Genomic DNA, 20,199 nt, shown 5'->3' with positions numbered 1-20,199 from the left:
TGATGACCAGAACTGTTTGGTTCCCAGCATTCTTCAAAATATCTTCTTTTGTGTTCCTTTGGAATGCCATACGGGGAAAATTATGGGAAAAGTTTTTTCAGGTGGGCTTTCCTTTTAAATAATGCCTAAAGCCCACAAACTAAACTGAGGCTTCATCTGATATCGCATACTATCTTGGAACTTATTTTGAATAAGTAATTACTTCGCAACCACTAAAAAAGTGTGTAAAAAGAATGTAAATACTACATCTGCCACTATCATGTGACCACCAGTGTCAGTTGCATCGCTTCACTGCCATTCACAAATCCTCTCCCGTGGCCTCATGGGATAGTAAAGTGTCCATATGCACACTTCAGAATCTCAACGGAAGTAGTAGGTCATCCGGGTACTTTTTGCCTACTCTTTTACGAGTACTGTGAATTCGGACATACTTCTTTTGTCTTATACTTTTTTTCACCAATACATATATATGGAAGTATGGAAGGATTTTGGAAGAAAAAGTGTAAAAAATGTATAAAACAAGTTATATGATCAATAAGTCATGACAACATATGTTTTTACATTGCTTTAACTCTTCAAAATAAGTTGAGCAATTTTCAACTTTTTATAAGTTATACAAGATTCAACTAATTTTTTAAGTCAGTTTAATGTAATTTAAGTTGAAAGGACCTACATCCAAGTTGATTGTACTTAAAAATTTAAGGCAGCAACTTTTTTTACAGTGTAGATCAGAGAGAAAAAATGTCTTATTTATCTCCATTCTGGATGAGACTAGGAATATATATTTACTAAAAAATGATATATGTGTTGTTGGGACACAGGAAAGACGTGTGGTGTTTACAATAAATGTACCGAGAAACTGACTTATGCATGTAAGCTTTAGCAAACCAATTGTACAAGGGGTACTACTAGAAATTATACTGTAAAGATTGATAAATATATCTTATCATGCATACATAAAAATACACATGATATCTCTGACTTTAGTTAAAGCAAAGGTTTTGTGAAGTATCGCCACCTAGAGGGGAAGTCAGGTAAAACACGCATTAGCTGAATGAAAAACATGCTGTTTGATGCCACTGAAAATCATTTAAACCAGTTTAGTTTGTAAATATCATACTGTAAATGTGATTTTTGTTTAGTTTATAACTAACTTATTTTCAGCATGACAGATGATGTCAATAGGGCTTGTAAACCCATTGCTTTAAGCTGAATGAACCTCATGCTGTAGAGTACAACCTGGTTCACTACATTACTATTCTCAATCTATACTTGTATGGTTCTATATATTATCTTAGATATCTGGCACTAAATACCTTTAACTGCAACAGTAAGGCACCAAGTGTACTTTGTTATTGATAAAATTCACACTTTTCCTTCATTTGGAACCGATAGCAATTACACTTTAACCATTAAATAAACACTTCCTTGAATCCATCTCCAACAACTATAAAGATAAGAACTTCTATACTTTACAGCCAAGTGACCTTCAGTCTGCTTAATCTGTCTGCATGGTTATCCGCCAATGATATATGACACATACTTCGACGGTATTCTTACGAAACACCTGTTTCTGTCTGCTTTCTTGTTCGACACACCTGTGCCACACGGACCAGGTGACCACAGACTTGGAGGGACTGTTAAAGGGCCACCATGATTGCGTGTTACTGATCGATATTTTAGGTTTTTGGGAATATCCCTACAGTCATGTGAACATTTAAGCTGTAGCTTCAGGGTGTGCTTTGGTTCCAGAAGTTCGGTGCATGTGAAATGGAAAAGATTTATGGCAAAAGGAAGGAAATTGCAGGTTTAAAGTTTGTTTCAGCACTACTATTTCTGCTTATTTGTCTCAGAGCCTCATCATGTGATGAATGGCTTCTTGATGCCTCAGTTCACCCCATGGTAAGATTCTTAAGATTTGTTCATCTGTAGTCTGGAACAGTATTGATTTTTTCCCCCCCTCAATTTACTTGTGCTAATGTCTGAAATATTGTAATTGTAGACAGCCAGAAGTGGCTTCAAACAGTGTACGGATGCCATTTGCCAAAGTGAGTAGGACTACTGCCAAGGTTTTGTAATCAATTTACAACTTATTTGCTTCTTTCACTTCGGTTTCTGCCTACTTATTGGTTTACAAACATCTACAATCTTCCTGTCTAGATGTTGTGTGTCAGCTCGCAGCACCTTATTCAACCTGGATTGGATCTCATAACATAACTATGAGCTGGGAGTCCCTGAATCAGTCTGATGTGGTGTATATTCTTCAGTGGACCGGTCCTAGTCTGTCTGGGATTTGGGCACAAGCAGAGGTACTGAATGATTTTATGTTTATATTTGTAATATTGATGACTAATAATTATTTGTTGCATTTACATTATTATTGAGTGAAATACAGCATCATGCATTTGGAAACAAAGAATATTCAGGTTATGTTTAATTTTAAAAATCAAAAGAAAAAACAACAACATATTTTTGCATCTATAAAGGCTATTTTATGACCATTAAGATATTTTGCATTGTGACATTATTTCAATGACAACTTCTCCCAAATCTGCCCTACTCTGTTCATAATGATTAACATGATTTTTTTTAATCATTAAAATTAGCTTAAATTCAATTCAGTATAAAGATATTAATGTGATGTATAAATGTATTTTATATGTAGTTAGATTTGTATAATTTCTCTTATGCTCACTAAGTCTACACTATAAAAAAAAGTTGCTGCCTTAAATTTTTTAAGTACAGTCAACTCAGATGTTTACGTCATTTCAACTTAAATTACATTAAACTGACTTAAAAAATGGTTGAATCTAGTTAAACTTATTAATTGTTTTGAAAATTGCTTAACTTATTTTGATGAGTTAAAGCAACGTAAAAACATGTTGTCATAACTTATTGATCAAAACTTGGCATGAAATATCACCGGTACATTTCTTTACAGTTTGTTTAGATTAATCATTTTGGCAATGCTTTGTTTTTTTCCTCATAGAATGTTACAGAATCAACATACACCGTCAAACAGTTGGAACCTTTTACCTACTATAAGTTCAGGGTTTGGGCCGTGACAGCAGAAATACACGCGTGTTCTCCAGCAAGCCGTTGGTTCCAAACAAACCCTTTTGGACGTAGGTTAAATCAACAATTGATCAACAGTCTTTTTGCATTATGTTTCAAAATCAGTTGTTTAAAATGTTTCTCTTCCAAAAGTGCCCTCCAGCCCGTCCATTGAGAGTATTGAGAGCGTGTCTGGACAGAGTGTGGAGGTTCGCTGGTCTCTACCCGAGAAACCAGGAGGACTCATCTTGGGCTTCAACCTCAATCTCACATCCAATGAACAAGTCATCAGTGTCGCAACAGGAGGAAATGTATTCTTCAACACATTCTACCCAACGATCCATAACACTACATATAGGTAGTGTGCATACACAGTCTCATTTTTATAGTTATGCATTTTAAACTTTAATGCAACATAGAATGCAATATACAATGCTTTTAAAGGGTTAGTTCACCCAGCCATGGAAATTCTGTTATTAATTACTCACCCTCATGTCTTTCCAAACCCATAAGACTTCGGTTCAAAATAATCTCCAAACGCGAGTTCGTGCGTCAACTCAACTGTCAACTCACGTCAACTGTTGTGTTGACTTAAGAACAAATGTTGCTGTGTGAACGCACTAATAATTTGTAAATTATGTTGTTGTTGTTTTTGCGCAAATAAAGCACTTGTGTCACTTCATAAAATAGTCACATGGATTACTTTAATGAAGTCTTTGCTACCTTTCTGGGGCTTGGAAGTGGTAGTTGCGTAGCTGTCAACAGAGGGACAGAAAGCTCTCAGATTTCATTAAAAAGATCTTCATTTGTGTTCCGAAGATGAACGAATGTCTTACGGGTTCGGAACAACATGAGGGTGAGATTTTTTGGGTGAACTATCCCTTTAGGTAGGCCTATACATTTTTACATTTCTGTGCACCCTTGGGATTCCAAACCATGGGCTTGGTATTACTTGCAGTTTGATGTTATTATTTTTTGTTGATATAAAATCATGCTTGTACTTACTGTGACTTACACAGGATCTCAATAGCTGCTGTAAATCAAGAGGGCCAGGGTTCAGTTGCTGAAGGCAGCATAACAACGCCAGCACAAGTTGGTTAGTTTAAGCTCACAGTGAAACTTTCCTGCAAAGATGACCCTAATTTTGCCAAGTATAGGATGCTTTCTTGGATTTAAAAAATAAAAATAAAAAAGTCCTGGAGCAACATTACTTTTGCTACAATTGTAAATTAATAATAAACATGTTCTATTCTAAAATATTTAGTGATATTTTTATTTCTGCAATTTCTTGTATTATAGTCTACAATTTGGTGATTTAAAAAATAATAATTCATATAATAATAATACATTATAATAAAGTATTATTTCACTGTAAATATAGGCCTACATTACCGTTCAAAAGTTTGGGGACTGTGTGTTTTTTTAAAAGAAATTAATACTTTTAATCAATAAATTGATCAAAAGTGACAGTAGAGATCATTTATAACGTTACAAAAGATTTCTGTTTCAAATACATCTTTTGAACTTTCTAATCAACAAAGGATTTTGAAAAATTCGGGTTCCACAAAAATATAAGACAACACAACTGTTTTCAACATTGATAATAATAAGAAATATTTCTTAATAATCTCTCTATTACTGTATATTATTACCTATACTAGCATGATTTCTGAAGGATCACGTGACACTGAAGAGTGGAGTAATGATGCTGAAAATCCAGCTTTGCCATCACAGGAATAAATTACATTTTAAAATATATTAAAATATAAAACAGTTATTATTTTAAAATGTAGTAATATTTTACATGGTTAGTTTTTACTGTATATTTGATCAAATAAATGCAGCCTTGGTGAGCATAAGAAACTTCTTTCTGCCATAATCACGTTTTGTCATCGTCATTCATTTGTTTTCACGAATTATGTTCAACTATGCACTCATTATCACCTGTATGTTTGCTCAAGTATTTGAGTATTGTATTTTGATGTATTTGAGCTCTGAACCTTCGTCTTCGTGCACTTTATACAACACTAGTTGTGACACTTTCAAAGTTTTTTGAAAAAAACCCCAACTTTTAAATATTGGCACCAACACTGAAAAAGCACATCAATTTCCTTTAAACCAAACTTAAAATCTGAGGATGTTAATCCAAGAATTACTTGGCGAAATCACGGAAAGCTTCATGCAGCCGAAATACTTCAACTCTTCTGCTAATGTTTCTCAATGCATCGTGTTTGCAATGACTTGAAATAAACAATCGTATCGCTTCGTCTGTGATGCTTTTCAGAGCAGAATGGAGGCCGCTGGGTCTTTGCGTCCAGATGGAACTCTTTAAGGATGAGAGAAGAGGATGCAGGTTTCTTCACTACAGCGCTGTGTCTCTCAGATAGTCTAATCCAGAGCAACATCACAGGTCCATTCCTCTGCATATCATTACATTTTTAACATCTCCACCATACAGGAATGCCCATAGGAAAGAAGAATCACAAATGAGAGTATACTTCAATATCTCAGTTGTTTCTCATAGACAGTAAGAAGATACTGAGAAAGACCCAAGTAAACTAAAGTGTATCCCATTTCACAAAAGACCAAATTATCTGAGTTATACTACACACAATAGCTCTATACTTTATCAACAATTACCTGCATGTTTATTTATTGTAATGATTTAAGAGGAACAATGATACAAAGTTGATATTTAAATTTAAAGTATAGCTTTGGAATAGCAACCTTTAAAGGTACACTGTGTAGTTTTTTAAGTATTTAGCTAAAATCAATGTCTTTATTCATAAATATGTCATCATTGGTGTAAAATTACCTCTGCCAATGATCTGACTTCTCCTCGTAAGCAAAGAATTTCTTATCTTTATTTACATTGGACGGGTAAGTCCAAGGAGGCTTCCATGTCGTTCCGCCATTTTGAAAAACTATAATAGCAGAGAGACAAAAAGCACTAGCCTACCTCAACGCGTTTCCATTCAGAGCCAGCGTCACGTGACTGAAAGCAGCTGAAACGGACAAGGAGATCAGTGAGAGGCGCTTGTCACTGCCCCGGCAAATTTGAAAGGCTGCACTGCACGGTACTTCATAATGCAGGATCATACTTATGCCGAGCCACAGGAGAAGGAATCCTCGTCGCCAAAAAAGCGACGTCCTCTCCCTACCGTTGAATCACCTGATGATGATATCTAACAATGCACATACATCGAAAAATAAACGAATAAAGAATGTATCACTTCTAATTAGCATAGTTCATGCTTTTTACAGTCTGTGATTCATACTGTAACATTCGTTTGTTTGGTGTGTGTCAAGTTGCAGTTTGTTTGAAATAACGAACCTCATCACCTGAAAGAAAACTCGATGAAGTGCTATTGGAAGACATGTTGTCATAGCTTCTTGGTACATAACGGCCACTGTGTTGCAATTGAAAAAGCGAGGCGCTAGTGAGCACTATTCGTTTGAATGCAAAATACAATTTCACTGCTAGATGGGAGAAATTCCTACACAGTGTACCTTTAAGCAATACGAATTTCCTTTAGACGTAGATGGTCCTTGCTTTCTGGCCTCTCATTGTTTTTTTTTTGTTTTTTTTACAGGGGTGGCAGTGCACTACAGTTCCAACCATGTCTACTTCTCTGAAGGGACTCGTATCTGGTCGAAAGGGGCTGGAAATCTGACTGACCACTCAGATCTCAAACTTCTGCACTCTGCCCCGCTGGAGGTCACAGCACTGACTGTAGACTGGCTTTATCAGAGGATTTACTATGTTTCCAGTGGAAGGGTGTGTATTTATCGTTTATCGCACTTTAAAAACAACATTTAAATGTTCTGGAACATCCTACCCCATAGACTCCCATTGTGCATTACAATTTGCACATTGTGTGTATTTACCTTTAAATAGGGGCTAAAATGACAATTTAGACAACTCTAAAGATAAACATCATATCAAATTTCATTTTTTTTACAAAAAAACCCAATATAAGCATATATAAATTTTACTTGTGTTTACAAACTAAAAAGCAATTCGAAATGTAACAGATGCCATACAGAGAGATGAATTAGTTTGAAATTGGAATTTTATTTTAATGCTGTCATCAAACTTTATTTCCCACAAAAATCAAATGCAGGTCTACTATTGTGGATTGGATGACTGTTCCATTCCAGTGGATATAAATCTCAACCTTTCCAGTGACATTGTAAATATTATTGCAGATCCGTATAATGGGTGAGAATCATAAACATTATTAAATACTGTTTGGTTAAGCTTGAATGTAAATCAATGTCTCAAAACATTGTATAAACCCTCTGCATTACAGTATTTTTTTTTATCATATCCTTTAGAGACAAGATTTTAGTTTATTATTTTGTTGGTTTTATAGGAATAGTTCACCCAAAAATGAAAATTCTGTCATCATTTACTCACCCTCAGGTTGTTCCAAGCCTGTATGGAGTTCTTTCTTCTGTTGAACACAAAAGAAGATATTTTGAAGAATGTCGGTAACCAAACTGACTTACATAATATTTTTTTTTCCATACCATGGAAGTCAATGGGGCCCATCAACTGTTTGGTTACCCATATTCTACAAAATATCTTATTTTTGTGTTCAACAGAAGAAAGAAACTCATACAGGTTTGGAACAACTTGAGGGTGAGTAAATGATGACAGAATTTTCATTTTTGGGTGAACTATACCTTTAAGTAAAGAGTAATTTAATAAAATTGAAAAATTGTATTGTCAGATGGCTGTTCTTGCTGCTGAGCAGTGGAATATACCGTTGCCCCCTTCCAGACGTCTCTGGCCAACAACATGAGATAAGTCACATCGTAAAAACACATTCGGTCTCCAACTTTGTGGTCAGTTTCCCCAATAAGAGACTGGTTTATCACGACAAAAGTGATCAAACGCTCAACGCCACATCTATGGATGGATTATTCCCCATTACGCTGTACAAAAACATTAACTTTGAAGCAAACAGCATTGTTTATGAGGATGATTTCTTCATGCTCACCAATGGATATGCACTTTATAAACAAGTTGGCCAGAGTCAAGTGGCCACCTTCAATGAATTCGCGATGGACTGTGATGCCATCCATATTCAAAATGATGGATTTGGTAATCTCTGTGATCTTAGCGCATCCGCGCAACCTTATCCTGTGCCACGAAAGCCAAGACATCTACAAGTCCTGTTTGGATCAGATAAAGCCAATGTCTATTGGGATAAACCTGAAAATATGACTGGTGCAAGTGAGTGAGACCAAGTTAATAGCACTATTGGGTTTTTTATTAGTAGGTGACTATTTTTTAAAATATTTTTTATTAATTTATTAAAGCAAGGTTTATTGGTTTAGATTAAATTTTGCTAAACATTACAATTGCTGTTGTCCATTAAACAAATGCAGTTTTGTTCCACACAGGTCCATCTGCCTGGCAAAATTGGACTTATGCTATAAACTGCTCTGTGAATGGTTTGGTCGTGATGAGATTTAGTGGAAAAACTGGCACACATGTAACCGTCCCAGATCTGCAGAGCTCACAGCGGTACAGCGTCACAGTCAGGGCTTGTTCTCCTGCTGGATGCTCCAGATCAGTCTCATATGAAGGAACAACTCTTCAGCCTGGTGATTATATTGATGCATTTTATCATTTACTTTAATGTTTTTAAAATGGCCACTACATAAAAGTCATCTTTGTTTTCAGCCGATGAGCTCCCATATATTGCTGCTGCAAGTGATGATGAAATATGGAAGCAAGATTTGGAGAGCATTGAATTAATGGAACCAATAGTGTCTTATATTGGAGATGTGAAAGGTAAGAAACCAGAAAAAATCATATATAGACCATAACAGTGGACCCAAAAGGTATTTGGACTCTTTTGAACAACTAAGTCACAGTTTAAAAAAAATAATTTTCACTGCATTAGATACAAAATATCAAACTATGTGGCACCTGTAAATAAATTATGCTGCACCTCTCAGATCTAACTTCACTTTCTGAGGCACTTTTTCCAATATTTTTTAACCTGTTGGTCCCACACAAGTGTCCTAGCAGAATAACCACAGGTGTGTAGTTCATTATATTAACCATAAACGTTCCATAGACAGTGTTGGGGGAAACACATTACACATTCAGCAATGCAAGTTACCATATCAGATTACTTTTTCAAGTAACTAGTAAAGTAACTCATTACTTTTAAATTTACAAAAAAATATTTGAGTTACTTTTTCAAATAAGTAACTCAAGTTCAACCATATAAATAAGCAAAGATGACCTTATAATGTAAAGAGTGCTGAACTTTCTTCTCCTGCATCTTATTCTTCTGCAATCCAGATCAGCCGCACAACTAAAAGTTTTGTTTGAGCGTTCAATCACAATGAAACAATCAAAAGTAGTTTATTTTCTTTTTCTTTTTATTTATTTGCTGTGGGTCAGATGAGGGGCTATGGAGCCCCTAAAGGGACAAAAAAAATAGGAGATGGGAAGAAAACTTATCTTTTAATGCTTTTGCGTTCTCTCGCAAATATTTTGTGTTCCTCTGAGAAACTTTGCTATTGATTGCAAAACTTTTCAGTTCTTTGCGAGCGAACTCAAAGTTTTTTGGGTGAACGCAACACAAAACTTTACTGAGAGATTGCAAAAACAGTGACATTTTTTTTCTCCCATCTCATATTTTTTCCATCACCATGTTTCTTTAGGGGCTCCGTAAGGGTCTGACTGTTTAAAGGAAATTGAAATTGGAAAGGGATGTTTGTAGTGTTTTATTGTGCTGTTTTCTGTTTCTTCAAATAAAAACACTTAAAGTGATCCCACATTACCTATTCTACCTGTTGTTATTGGTTTTTTTACATAGCAAGTAGCCTACATTATGATATGTGATCTCATTTAGAGCAATCCCATTTGGTAATATTAAAAATGGTGTATCTGGGTGATCCAATCCAATTTTGCTTTGAAAAATTGGCACAAAAGTAAGATGGATTACCTTATCCTGGATAGAAATAATATGGGATTTCCAAATCCAGACAGTTCTGATCCAGATTAAACTTTTTAACAACTGCGCCCTGGTGTGAAACCTTTATTGGGTTTTTTTTATTTTTGTTTTTTAATATTATAAAACAAACAAGGCGCGAGACCCGCCCAGGTGAGAAAAGCAATACGCAAATGCTTTAGGGAGTTACTCAATTTTGTAATGCAATTTTAAAAGTAACTTTCCCCAACACTATCCATAAAGTTTGACAACCAAAATGTGTCGAAGACCTTTTGCCTTCTTTTTGAACAATATATTTAATGTTTCATATTTTGAAACCCAACAAACATTTTGTGATGTGTTCTTATTGATAAGTGTGCTTGTGATACACTACCATTCAAAACTTCGGGGTCTGTACATTTTAAGTCTCATTGAATTTTCTTTATATAAAAAAATACATTAACATTATGAAATATTATTACAATTTAAAATAAATGTTTTCTATTTTAATATACAGTGAGGAAAATAAGTATTTGAACACCCTGCTATTTTGCAAGTTCTCCCACTTGGAAATCATGGAGGGGTCTGAAATTGTCATCGTAGGTGCATGTCCACTGTGAGAGACATAATCTAAAAAAAAAAAATCCAGAAATCACAATGTATGATTTTTTAACTATTTATTTGTATGATACAGCTGCAAATAAGTATTTGAACACCTGAGAAAATCAATGTTAATATTTGGTACAGTAGCCTTTGTTTGCAATTACAGAGGTCAAACGTTTCCTGTAGTTTTTCACCAGGTTTGCACACACTGCAGGAGGGATTTTGGCCCATTCCTCCACACAGATCTTCTCTAGATCAGTCAGGTTTCTGGGCTGTCACTGAGAAACACGGAGTTTGAGCTCCCTCCAAAGATTCTCTATTGGGTTTAGGTCTGGAGACTGGCTAGGCCACGCCAGAACCTTGATATGCTTCTTACAGAGCCACTCCTTGGTTATCCTGGCTGTGTGCTTCGGGTCATTGTCATGTTGGAAGACCCAGCCTCGACCCATCTTCAATGCTCTAACTGAGGGAAGGAGGTTGTTCCCCCAAATCTCGCAATACATGGCCCTGGTCATCCTCTCCTTAATACAGTGCAGTCGCCCTGTCCCATGTGCAGAAAAACACCCCCAAAGCATGATGCTACCACCCCCATGCTTCACAGTAGGGATGGTGTTCTTGGGATGGTACTCATCATTCTTCTTACTCCAAACACGGTTAGTGGAATTATGACCAAAAAGTTCTATTTTGGTCTCATCTGACCACATGACTTTCTCCCATGACTCCTCTGGATCATCCAAATGGTCATTGGCAAACTTAAGACGGGCCTTGACATGTGCTGGTTTAAGCAGGGGAACCTTCCGTGCCATGCATGATTTCAAACCATGACGTCTTAGTGAATTACCAACAGTAACCTTGGAAACGGTGGTCCCAGCTCTTTTCAGGTCATTGACCAGCTCCTCCCGTGTAGTTCTGGGCTGATTTCTCACCTTTCTTAGGATCATTGAGACCCCACGAGGTGAGATCTTGCATGGAGCCCCAGTCCGAGGGAGATTGACAGTCATGTTTAGCTTCTTCCATTTTCTAATGATTGCTCCAACAGTGGACCTTTTTTCACCAAGCTGCTTGGCAAGCAGCCCTTTCCAGCCCTTTCCCCGTAGCCCTTTCCAGCCTTGTGGAGGTGTACAATTTTGTCTCTAGTGTCTTTGGACAGCTCTTTGGTCTTGGCCATGTTAGTAGTTGGATTCTTACTGATTGTATGGGGTGGACAGGTGTCTTTATGCAGCTAATGACCTCAAACAGGTGCATCTAATTTAGGATAATAAATGGAGTGGAGGTGGACATTTTAAAGGCAGACTAACAGGTCTTTGAGGGTCAGAATTATAGCTGATAGACAGGTGTTCAAATACTTATTTGCAGCTGTATCATACAAATAAATAGTTAAAAAATCATATATTGTGATTTCTGGATTTTTTTTTTTTTTAGATTATGTCTCTCACAGTGGACATGCACCTACGATGACAATTTCAGACCCCTCCATGATTTCCAAGTGGGAGAACTTGCAAAATAGCAGGGTGTTCAAATACTTATTTTCCTCACTGTATTTAAAATGTAATTATGTAAAAAGTTACTTAAAATAAAAATATTTTGTAACATTATATATGTATTTACAGTCACTTTTGATCGATTTAGTGCACCTTTGTGGAATAAAAGTATTAATTTCTTTAAAAAAAGAGAAATCTTACCGACCCTAAACTTTTCAACAGTAGAATACATTCCACTTGTTTTAAAATATTTTAGTTATATAATGCAATAAAAAACTATAACTATAGAACATCATTATGCATCCCATATTTCACAATGCAACTCCCTATAAAACAAGGTCAATAGCATGTTCTTCTTTCGTGATGAGCAGGCATGGATTGGTATAGCTCCACAATCTACTGGACTAACAGTTCGGGACACATTAACTGGATTGAACTGGGTAATCAGTCTCTGAGTGTGATGACAATGCCATCGCCCATGAATGCTGAAGCGCTGGCCTTTGACTGGCTGGGACAGTATCTATACTGGAGCTGCAACTCAAATCAGGTATGCTTTTAAATTAAGTCATGCTTGAATAAGTGAAATATTGAAGACATAATGAACAGAAGCTACTAATCCTTTATTGATTTTATATGAACTAATTGTGAGCCATCTTGCATCTCTTATCAGATATGCCGAGGGTCTCCTGCATCTGGTCATGGGGTTGAGATATTTCTTCAAGCAGAGCAGAAGATTCTTGGTTTGGTGATTGATTCATTGAATGCTGCCATCTACTGGACCACTGAAACATCAGTAGAAGGCTGTAGACTGGATGGAGAAGACTTCCAGCTCCTGGATAAACTGAGTGTGTTCTCAGGGAAGGAGGTGAGGACCTAATATACACTGCTAATACACTACCATTCAAAAGTTTGGGGTCTGTAAGATTTGAATAGTTTTTTTAGAAGACTTTTATTCTTACTGGGATATAGTGAAACTATATAATAGTAAACAAATAATATTGTGAAATATTATTACAATTTTAAAATAACTGGTATCTATTTTAAAAAGTTATTTATTCTTGTGATGGCAAAATTACATTTTCAGCATCATTACTCCTTCATGATCCTTCAGAAATCATTCTAATATGCTGATTTGCTGCTTAAGAAACATTTCTTATTATTATCAATGTTGAAAATAGTTGTGCTGCTTAATATTTCTGTGGAAACCATGAAACAGTTTCTTCTGGATTCTTTGATGAATAGAAAGTTCGGTTACACTTTATTTTAAGGTGTCTTTGTTACACAGTATTTATACTGTAATATTAATGAACTACGTGTACTTACTATAGGGTTAGGATTAGGGTTTGGTTTAGGGTTAGTTGTATGTAATTATGCATAATTTACTGGGTTACACTTTATTTTAAGGTGTCTTTGTTACACTGTAATTATACATTTAAGTACTAAGTAAAATTAAGCAACTACATGTACTAAAGAGTTAGGAATAGGGTTTGGTTTGGTTAAGGGGTTAGTTGCATGTAATTATGCATAATTAATAGTTATTACTATAGTAACTACATGTAACACGTGTAAAAATGACACTGTAAAATAAAGTGTTACCGAAAGTTCAAAAGAACAGCATTTATTTTGAAATAGAAATCTTTTGTATTTAGTCTTTACTGTCTTTTTAGATCAATTTAATGCATACTTGGTGAATTAAAGTAAGAATTTCTTCTTCTTTTTATTAAAATCATACTGACCCCAAACTTTTGAACGGTAGTGTACCCATTTTACATACACACCCTGTAGACTCTTGAGTCCAGCCTCAGCGAAAAGTTTTATTTCACAGACGAAAATCTCTAAATTATAGGTCGCTGGTATCACTTTGAATGTGATGGAAGGAAATCTGTATTGGTTGGTACAGGACGGCTCCCTGTTGAATCTTTACAGAGTCAACATCAGTCCTCTCAGGTTGGTACATATACAAATGTTGAACAGCTAGATCTCATTAATGAATGACCAATTTGGCTCATAATAATATTTTCTTATTGAATAAATTTAGTTTTTTAATGATTTGCATAAATTCGTCCATTTGCTTTAACTTTAAAGGACGCAGAAGTCTAAAGTGGTGGAATTTGCAAGATGGACCACATCTCAAATCTCATATCATCAAGTGGGCTCCTATAGCAGACGACTTGTTTGGTTGGATGAGAACAAACAGCTCAGGATTCAGGAGTTGAACCAAAACAACAGTGTCCTTATGTCTTCCAGCAAAACACTGACAGCGTTTTCTGTTGTACAGCAAATGCTGAAACCTCTTCCAGGTCAGCACTGTGTTAACATATCATATGTCATTTTGCTGTATGTGATTATCATAATCATTTTGTGTCTTTGTGTTTGTATCCCAGATGGATTTGTATCTCCTCCTTTAGTTATTCCACCTGCAGTTTCCAAAATTGTTCTTGAAGGGAATGACAAATTTTTTCAGATACGCTGGGAACCCAGCAGTGTTGACTACGGGACAGTGATTTATTGTGTAGTGTCTAAGGAACTGTGGAAAAATGTGGAACAGCTTCAAAATGTACTACATCGAATTTTGTTTATTATTGTAAACTAGATATTGTAAATATCTTTAAAAAGTACTTTAAAAGAAAACAATGTTTCAATGTTTTATTTTTTTGTGTAAAATGTATTGATGATGTATTTCCAACACATTTCTGCAGAAATACCCCACCAGATATTGTCACCCTGTTAATACGTTTTCCGAAACTGTCATAAACGTCACACGATTCAAACCAGGAGCCAAATTTAACATCACCATAACACCCTTTTCATATTGGGGTAGAGGGGAATCAACACAAACAACTTTCATTACTCCTGGTAAGAATGCTGCATCATTGAATATATATAAAGCAGATGATTAAGAAAAAAAATACATTGCATACCTTCCATTTTAATGAAAATGTATCTAATAGAAAAAGGCATTTTAAATGCACTGTGGTTGTCATCGCAGGTACTTCAGACACTGACATGACGTTGATTATTGTGATTGTATCAGTCGCTGCTGGTTTTACACTGATTATTCTCATCGTCGCAGCAGTCAGTAAGTACACAAATGACACAATTCCCTTTTATAAAAGACAAACAAAGGAAAACAAAGGAAATTGCCAAGTCAAATCACCCTAATCTACATCTCTTTCCCTCTTCCCCCATTCTTTCTCTCTCTCATGCTAAGATCACCAAAATTCACCCAAAAATCTATATGGTTTCATGTGAATAATTATCATACACCACTATACATGTCTGGTATCATTTGAAATTTCTCAGTGTGACTGGTACAATGGTCTCGTCTCCAGAAGTAAACCAAAAGATAATTAAGTTTTTAAGAGTTTAGAGATATCTTGCTTACAGAGGAGGGTGGGTCTTTCATATGGCATCCTGCCCTCAAAAGGTGTAAACTCTGAATGCAAATTCCCATTGTTAGTAAATGTTTCCATGTGAAAGAAGGGTCTGTCTCGATCTGAGTCCTTAAAGAAATGCCACAAGAGGCTTGGCGATTTGAATAGTTCAGTTTAGCCCGTAATGCAGGGTTAGGGTTAGGGTTAGGGTTAGGGTTATGCATTATGAATTTTTCTAGTGTCAGGTTTGCATCTTTTCTCTTTATTCCAGAGCATTTGATGTGTATGTAATGGCATGATACATTAACCTGAGCATTAATAAATTGTAACGTTTGGATTTATTCAGACTTACTCTGAAATGATTAACTTTAGTAGATAACTTCGTAACCATTGTTACTGCAAAGCTGCGTCCAGGGTTAAGTACATACTAGATCTCAGGTTAGATGGAGTATGGGATGACACATCTGGTGAGATTTTAGATTCCTGACTAACTGCTTGACTTTAACTAAGTTGTTAGGCTAGATAAAAATGCTATTGAGGTATAGCAAGCATTGGAGCAGCATTATTTTAATGTACTAGCCCATAACCTCTGGTTATTGTTTGGGCTCTAACTAAGTTGTTATGTAGGCAACTGTATGGGGGCTACATGGGTACGTTTTAACAATAGCAAGCATGGGCGGCATTGTTAAATTGCTTTAGTCATAACCAAGTTATTGATCAGACTGGTAAGTTTGTGATCGTGGGCCCGCAAAAAATTAACGGCCGGTGTGAGGACCCTGTGCGACTTTGGTACCCGAGTGAATGGGGATAAGGCTTAAATAGAATAATCAAATGTGCTGCTAAACTATATGACCAATAACCAATTGGCATTCCAACCTAAAAGACAGTACACGCAGTTAACCTTCACCCACTTATCGGAAACTGTCTTTGGACCGATTGAGCAGGCATATCAAATATATGAAAGTACAACATTTACTTCTGTTTTGATGTAGATGTGCAACATTTACTTCCCCTGCTGTTTTGATGTAGTTTGGCACAGACGCCGTAAGAAAAAAGATCATGGGACAATTACACAAACCGATGTGCACATCCATCCAGATGTGGAGTTGGAGTATATTCGAGGTTTAGTTGGTCTTGGGAACGCCTGCTTTGCCATCAGGTACACGTAAACATCACTTACAAACTAAAGCTTCATTTTAATATGATTTTGTTGCATCTAAAACCACAAAAGTGTGTTAATATTTAAACAACTTTCCCCAGTGCCAAACCTGCCCAGGGAGAGATTGAGTCACTTCCCGTGTTTCCTAGAGAATGTCTGAAGCTCCAGAGGTTGTTGGGTAGTGGTGCTTTTGGAGAAGTTTATGAAGGTGTTACAGTTGGCAACCAAATCACTGGAGTTGTGCCAGAGAGGAGAGTGGCTGTCAAGGTGCATTTGGTTTAAACTGTTTAAATGTTCCACTTTAAATAACATATATATATATACATATTTACATGCATACATACAGGTAGGCTGTTTCAGCAAATAGCCTACCGATTGCAATCATGATGTCTGACAAATCAATCTCTTCACAGACACTGAGGAAAGATGCCAGCGACTATGAGAAAACAGAATTCTTAAAAGAAGCTCATTTGATGAGGTAAAAGGAAAATTTGCTCAAAGCATCACACTAAAAATATGATTATAATAGGATACAATGGTGAACAACATATGATGATGATGATGAGGCACCCTGGCCTAGAGCAAATGGCAATGTTTGTGCTGGGGTCTGTTGTTATTCAGTGTTTTGGGAGAAAATAAAATCTAAACGGGCGTTTTACCCAAGGGGCTCTGTTTTACTCTATTGATTTACACTGTTCAAAATTTTGGGGTTGGTTTTGTAAGAAGTCTCTTTTATGCTCACCAAGGCTTCATTTATTTTAGCAAAAATATAGTAATATTGTGAAATATTATTACAATTTAAAATATAACTGTTCTCTGTTTTAAAATGTATTTTTTTCTTTGATATCAAAGCTGAATTTTCAGCATCATTACTCTAGTCTTCAGTGTCACATGATCCTTCAGAAATCATTCTAATATGCTGATTTGCTGCTCAAGAAAAAAATCATATTATTATCAATGTTGAAAAGAGTTGTTCTACTCAATATTGACCCAAAACCTTTTGAACGGTATTTTGTTTGTCCGATTATTTGGAGCACATTTATCATGCATGGTTTTGTGTTTGTGGCTCTCCAGCCAGTTTAATCATCCTAACATCCTGCGCTTGCTCGGAGTGTGTCTGCTAAACGAGCCGCATTACCTCATCCTGGAGCTGATGGAAGGAGGAGACCTTCGATCTTACCTGAGAGGAGCTCGTCCTACCAATGTTAGGCTTTGCTTTCAAATATACTGTATGACATGCTTATTTACTGACAGCACTAACACGTTCTTATGACTCATAGACCCACAAAGAGCTACTAAACCTCACCAGCCTTCTGGACGTCAGTTTGGATGCTGCCACTGGATGTGCTTATTTAGAAAGGATGCACTTTGTTCATAGGTAAAGATGTGCTCATATACTGCTAATGCATTGCTGGAGCGCATGGTGCTCACAATGCCAAGGTCATGGGTTCAATGCATGAACACATACAATGTACACTTTGAATGCAATGCAAGTCACTTTGGATGAAAGTGTCTGCCAAATGCATTTAAATGAAACTACTTTCAATGGTTCGTGTACAGGGATATCGCCGCAAGGAACTGTTTAGTGTCAGTAAGAAGCTACACAGACCCAGAAAGGGTCGTTAAAATTGGAGACTTCGGATTGGCCCGTGATGTGTATAAGAACGACTACTACAGGAAGAAGGGCGAAGGTCTGCTTCCTGTTCGCTGGATGTCACCAGAGAGTTTAACCGATGGCATTTTCAATAAATATTCTGATGTCTGGTCAGTATCTTGAGTATTAATGTTGACTTATCTAGTAACATGCATATTCCAATAAATATGTTTTCCTATAATTTGCTTTTTCCAGGGCATTTGGTGTGCTCTTATGGGAGATCATGACTTTAGGAAAGCTTCCATATCCCACGTACACCAACCAAGAAGTCTTAAGCTTTATCAGTACAGGTGAACGACTGCCTTTACCAGCAGGATGTCCACAGAGATTGTAAGTGTTATTAGTAGGTGATTTCTACAAATACATGTTATAAATTGGTTGAATGCGAAAATAAAGATATTACGTGCTTTGAATGAATATGGTAAAAAGCAAAGATTACATTTCCATTTTATTACTGCTTTTTGTAGGTATAATCTGATGATGAGCTGTTGGAGTAAAGAACCGACCGAGAGGCCAAACTTCCAGTACCTTGAGGAAATCCTGAGTAAACTGAGAGATTATGTGGAGGATAAAAGAGCAAACCAGAATGGAGCTGAAGGTCACGTGAACCAAGCCTACCAGGAAGATGGTGTGATTTTATATCAATATAAATATCAATATAATCAAAAAATATTAGCTTTATTTCATCATATAAAAAGGAATAAATGTTATGAATCTGATTCATTTGTGACTCATTACATGTACCTCTTGCTGATTTTCTCCAGAGGAGGAGGTCTGCACTGGTGTCGATGAAGATGAAGTTCTGGAAACTGTACTGTCTCCTGTGCTCAGCAACGAGGGACTGAATTACTTGATGTATCGAGCTGAGAGCCCAGACAGTGTGCGAACAGACACATCGACACCCACTGAAGATAGATAAGACTATAATTGCCAATGTGCTTTTGAAGTCACTGGCACCTCAAGTTTGCACAAAGACCTGTGAGCTGGACCTCACTTTTGTAATCTTCTTCCTTGTAAATATTGTATTATAATAAAATAATAATAAATATTGTACTGTTTAATGTATAATGTTGAATGATTAATAAACAGATATCAATATTCTGCAAAACAGTTAGATCTGTATTCGCTTAAAGAAATACCAGTACTTGAAATTTTGCAACTGATTAAATTGTTAACTGGTTAAATTATGCAAACAGCAAAATAATAGCAATGATAATTTTATGCATAATGTGTAAAGTGAATGAAAAATAAAAAGGCATTATATCAACACTATAAAAAACAACTAGATTTGTATTTCCTAAAAAAAAAAAACCTAGACACTGGCAAAAGCACTGTTTCATCCATCTGTCATTTTTGAGATTTGGGGCTTTTTGGATTTTCCTAAAGTGTTTTCTCAGACTAATGGAAAGAAAACATCCAAAATACACTTTTAAGACCCTCTCACCTTTTGACTAATTTGTAAAAAAAGAAAAAAAAAAGAAACAAGAATTTTGAACCTGGCTTTATTCAATGTTCAGATTTTTGTTCTAGAAATGTATGCAAATTAGTGCATATTTAATTAGATTTCTCATTTGCATATTAAAACATTTCCGAAAAATATTGGGGAAGTACATCAGGGAATCTATTTTTTTTTTTTTTTACCCTATTCACCTGGAGTGTCTTGCCTTAAATTGGTTATATTGTGCAAACATAAAATAGCCTAATACATTTCATGTATGTATATATATATACACACATATACACATATACACATATACACATATACATTAAATGTATTAGGCTATTTTATGTTTGCACAATATAACCAATTTAAGGCAATTGACAGAAATATTCAGTGGCCATGGGATAGAAAAAGAAACGGCAAAATCAAATAAAAAATAATTTATTTAAATTAAAATTGTTATCCTATTGTTAT

General features: G+C 35.9%; 1 protein-coding gene across 2 annotated transcripts; it reads left to right on the top strand.

Moving 5' to 3' along the window:
* The first annotated feature begins 1,657 nt into the window (after window positions 1–1,657).
* On the top strand, window positions 1,658–19,542 carry ros1 (c-ros oncogene 1, receptor tyrosine kinase). 2 transcript variants are annotated; one of them, XM_084097788.1, is made up of 28 exons: window positions 1,658–1,902; window positions 2,003–2,048; window positions 2,161–2,309; window positions 2,990–3,125; window positions 3,208–3,412; window positions 4,074–4,150; window positions 5,339–5,464; window positions 6,648–6,832; window positions 7,179–7,276; window positions 7,791–8,296; window positions 8,467–8,670; window positions 8,750–8,860; window positions 12,469–12,644; window positions 12,768–12,962; window positions 13,944–14,044; window positions 14,183–14,397; window positions 14,482–14,654; window positions 14,797–14,953; window positions 15,087–15,176; window positions 16,501–16,630; window positions 16,732–16,897; window positions 17,044–17,108; window positions 17,705–17,834; window positions 17,911–18,008; window positions 18,191–18,394; window positions 18,480–18,614; window positions 18,752–18,912; window positions 19,049–19,542. In XM_084097788.1, the coding sequence occupies exons 1-28, from the start codon at window positions 1,771–1,773 to the stop codon at window positions 19,201–19,203; spliced, it is 4,326 nt and encodes a 1,441-aa protein (XP_083953914.1). In that variant the 5' UTR covers window positions 1,658–1,770; the 3' UTR covers window positions 19,204–19,542. The 2 variants fall into 2 exon arrangements, with proteins under 2 accessions (XP_083953914.1, XP_083953913.1); XM_084097787.1 differs by having other exon boundaries at window positions 14,183–14,654.
* Window positions 19,543–20,199: the final 657 nt, after the last annotated feature.

Source organism: Abramis brama, assembly GCF_963993115.1.
Source record: "Abramis brama genome assembly, chromosome: 21".
NCBI classification, from domain to species: Eukaryota; Metazoa; Chordata; class Actinopteri; order Cypriniformes; family Leuciscidae; genus Abramis; species Abramis brama.
This window is presented reverse-complemented; position numbering and strand designations above follow the sequence as displayed.

What these genes read in the sequence shown, in the direction of transcription:
- ros1 (XM_084097787.1), top strand. Translation starts at nt 1,771, where the DNA reads ATGGAAAAGATTTATGGCAAAAGGAAGGAAATTGCAGGTTTAAAGTTT. An exon ending in TGAAAATATGACTGGTGCAA is followed by an intron (nt 8,297 to 8,466) that starts GTGAGTGAGACC and finishes TGTTCCACACAG; the next exon opens with GTCCATCTGCCTGGCAAAAT. An exon ending in AATAAATATTCTGATGTCTG is followed by an intron (nt 18,395 to 18,479) that starts GTCAGTATCTTG and finishes TGCTTTTTCCAG; the next exon opens with GGCATTTGGTGTGCTCTTAT.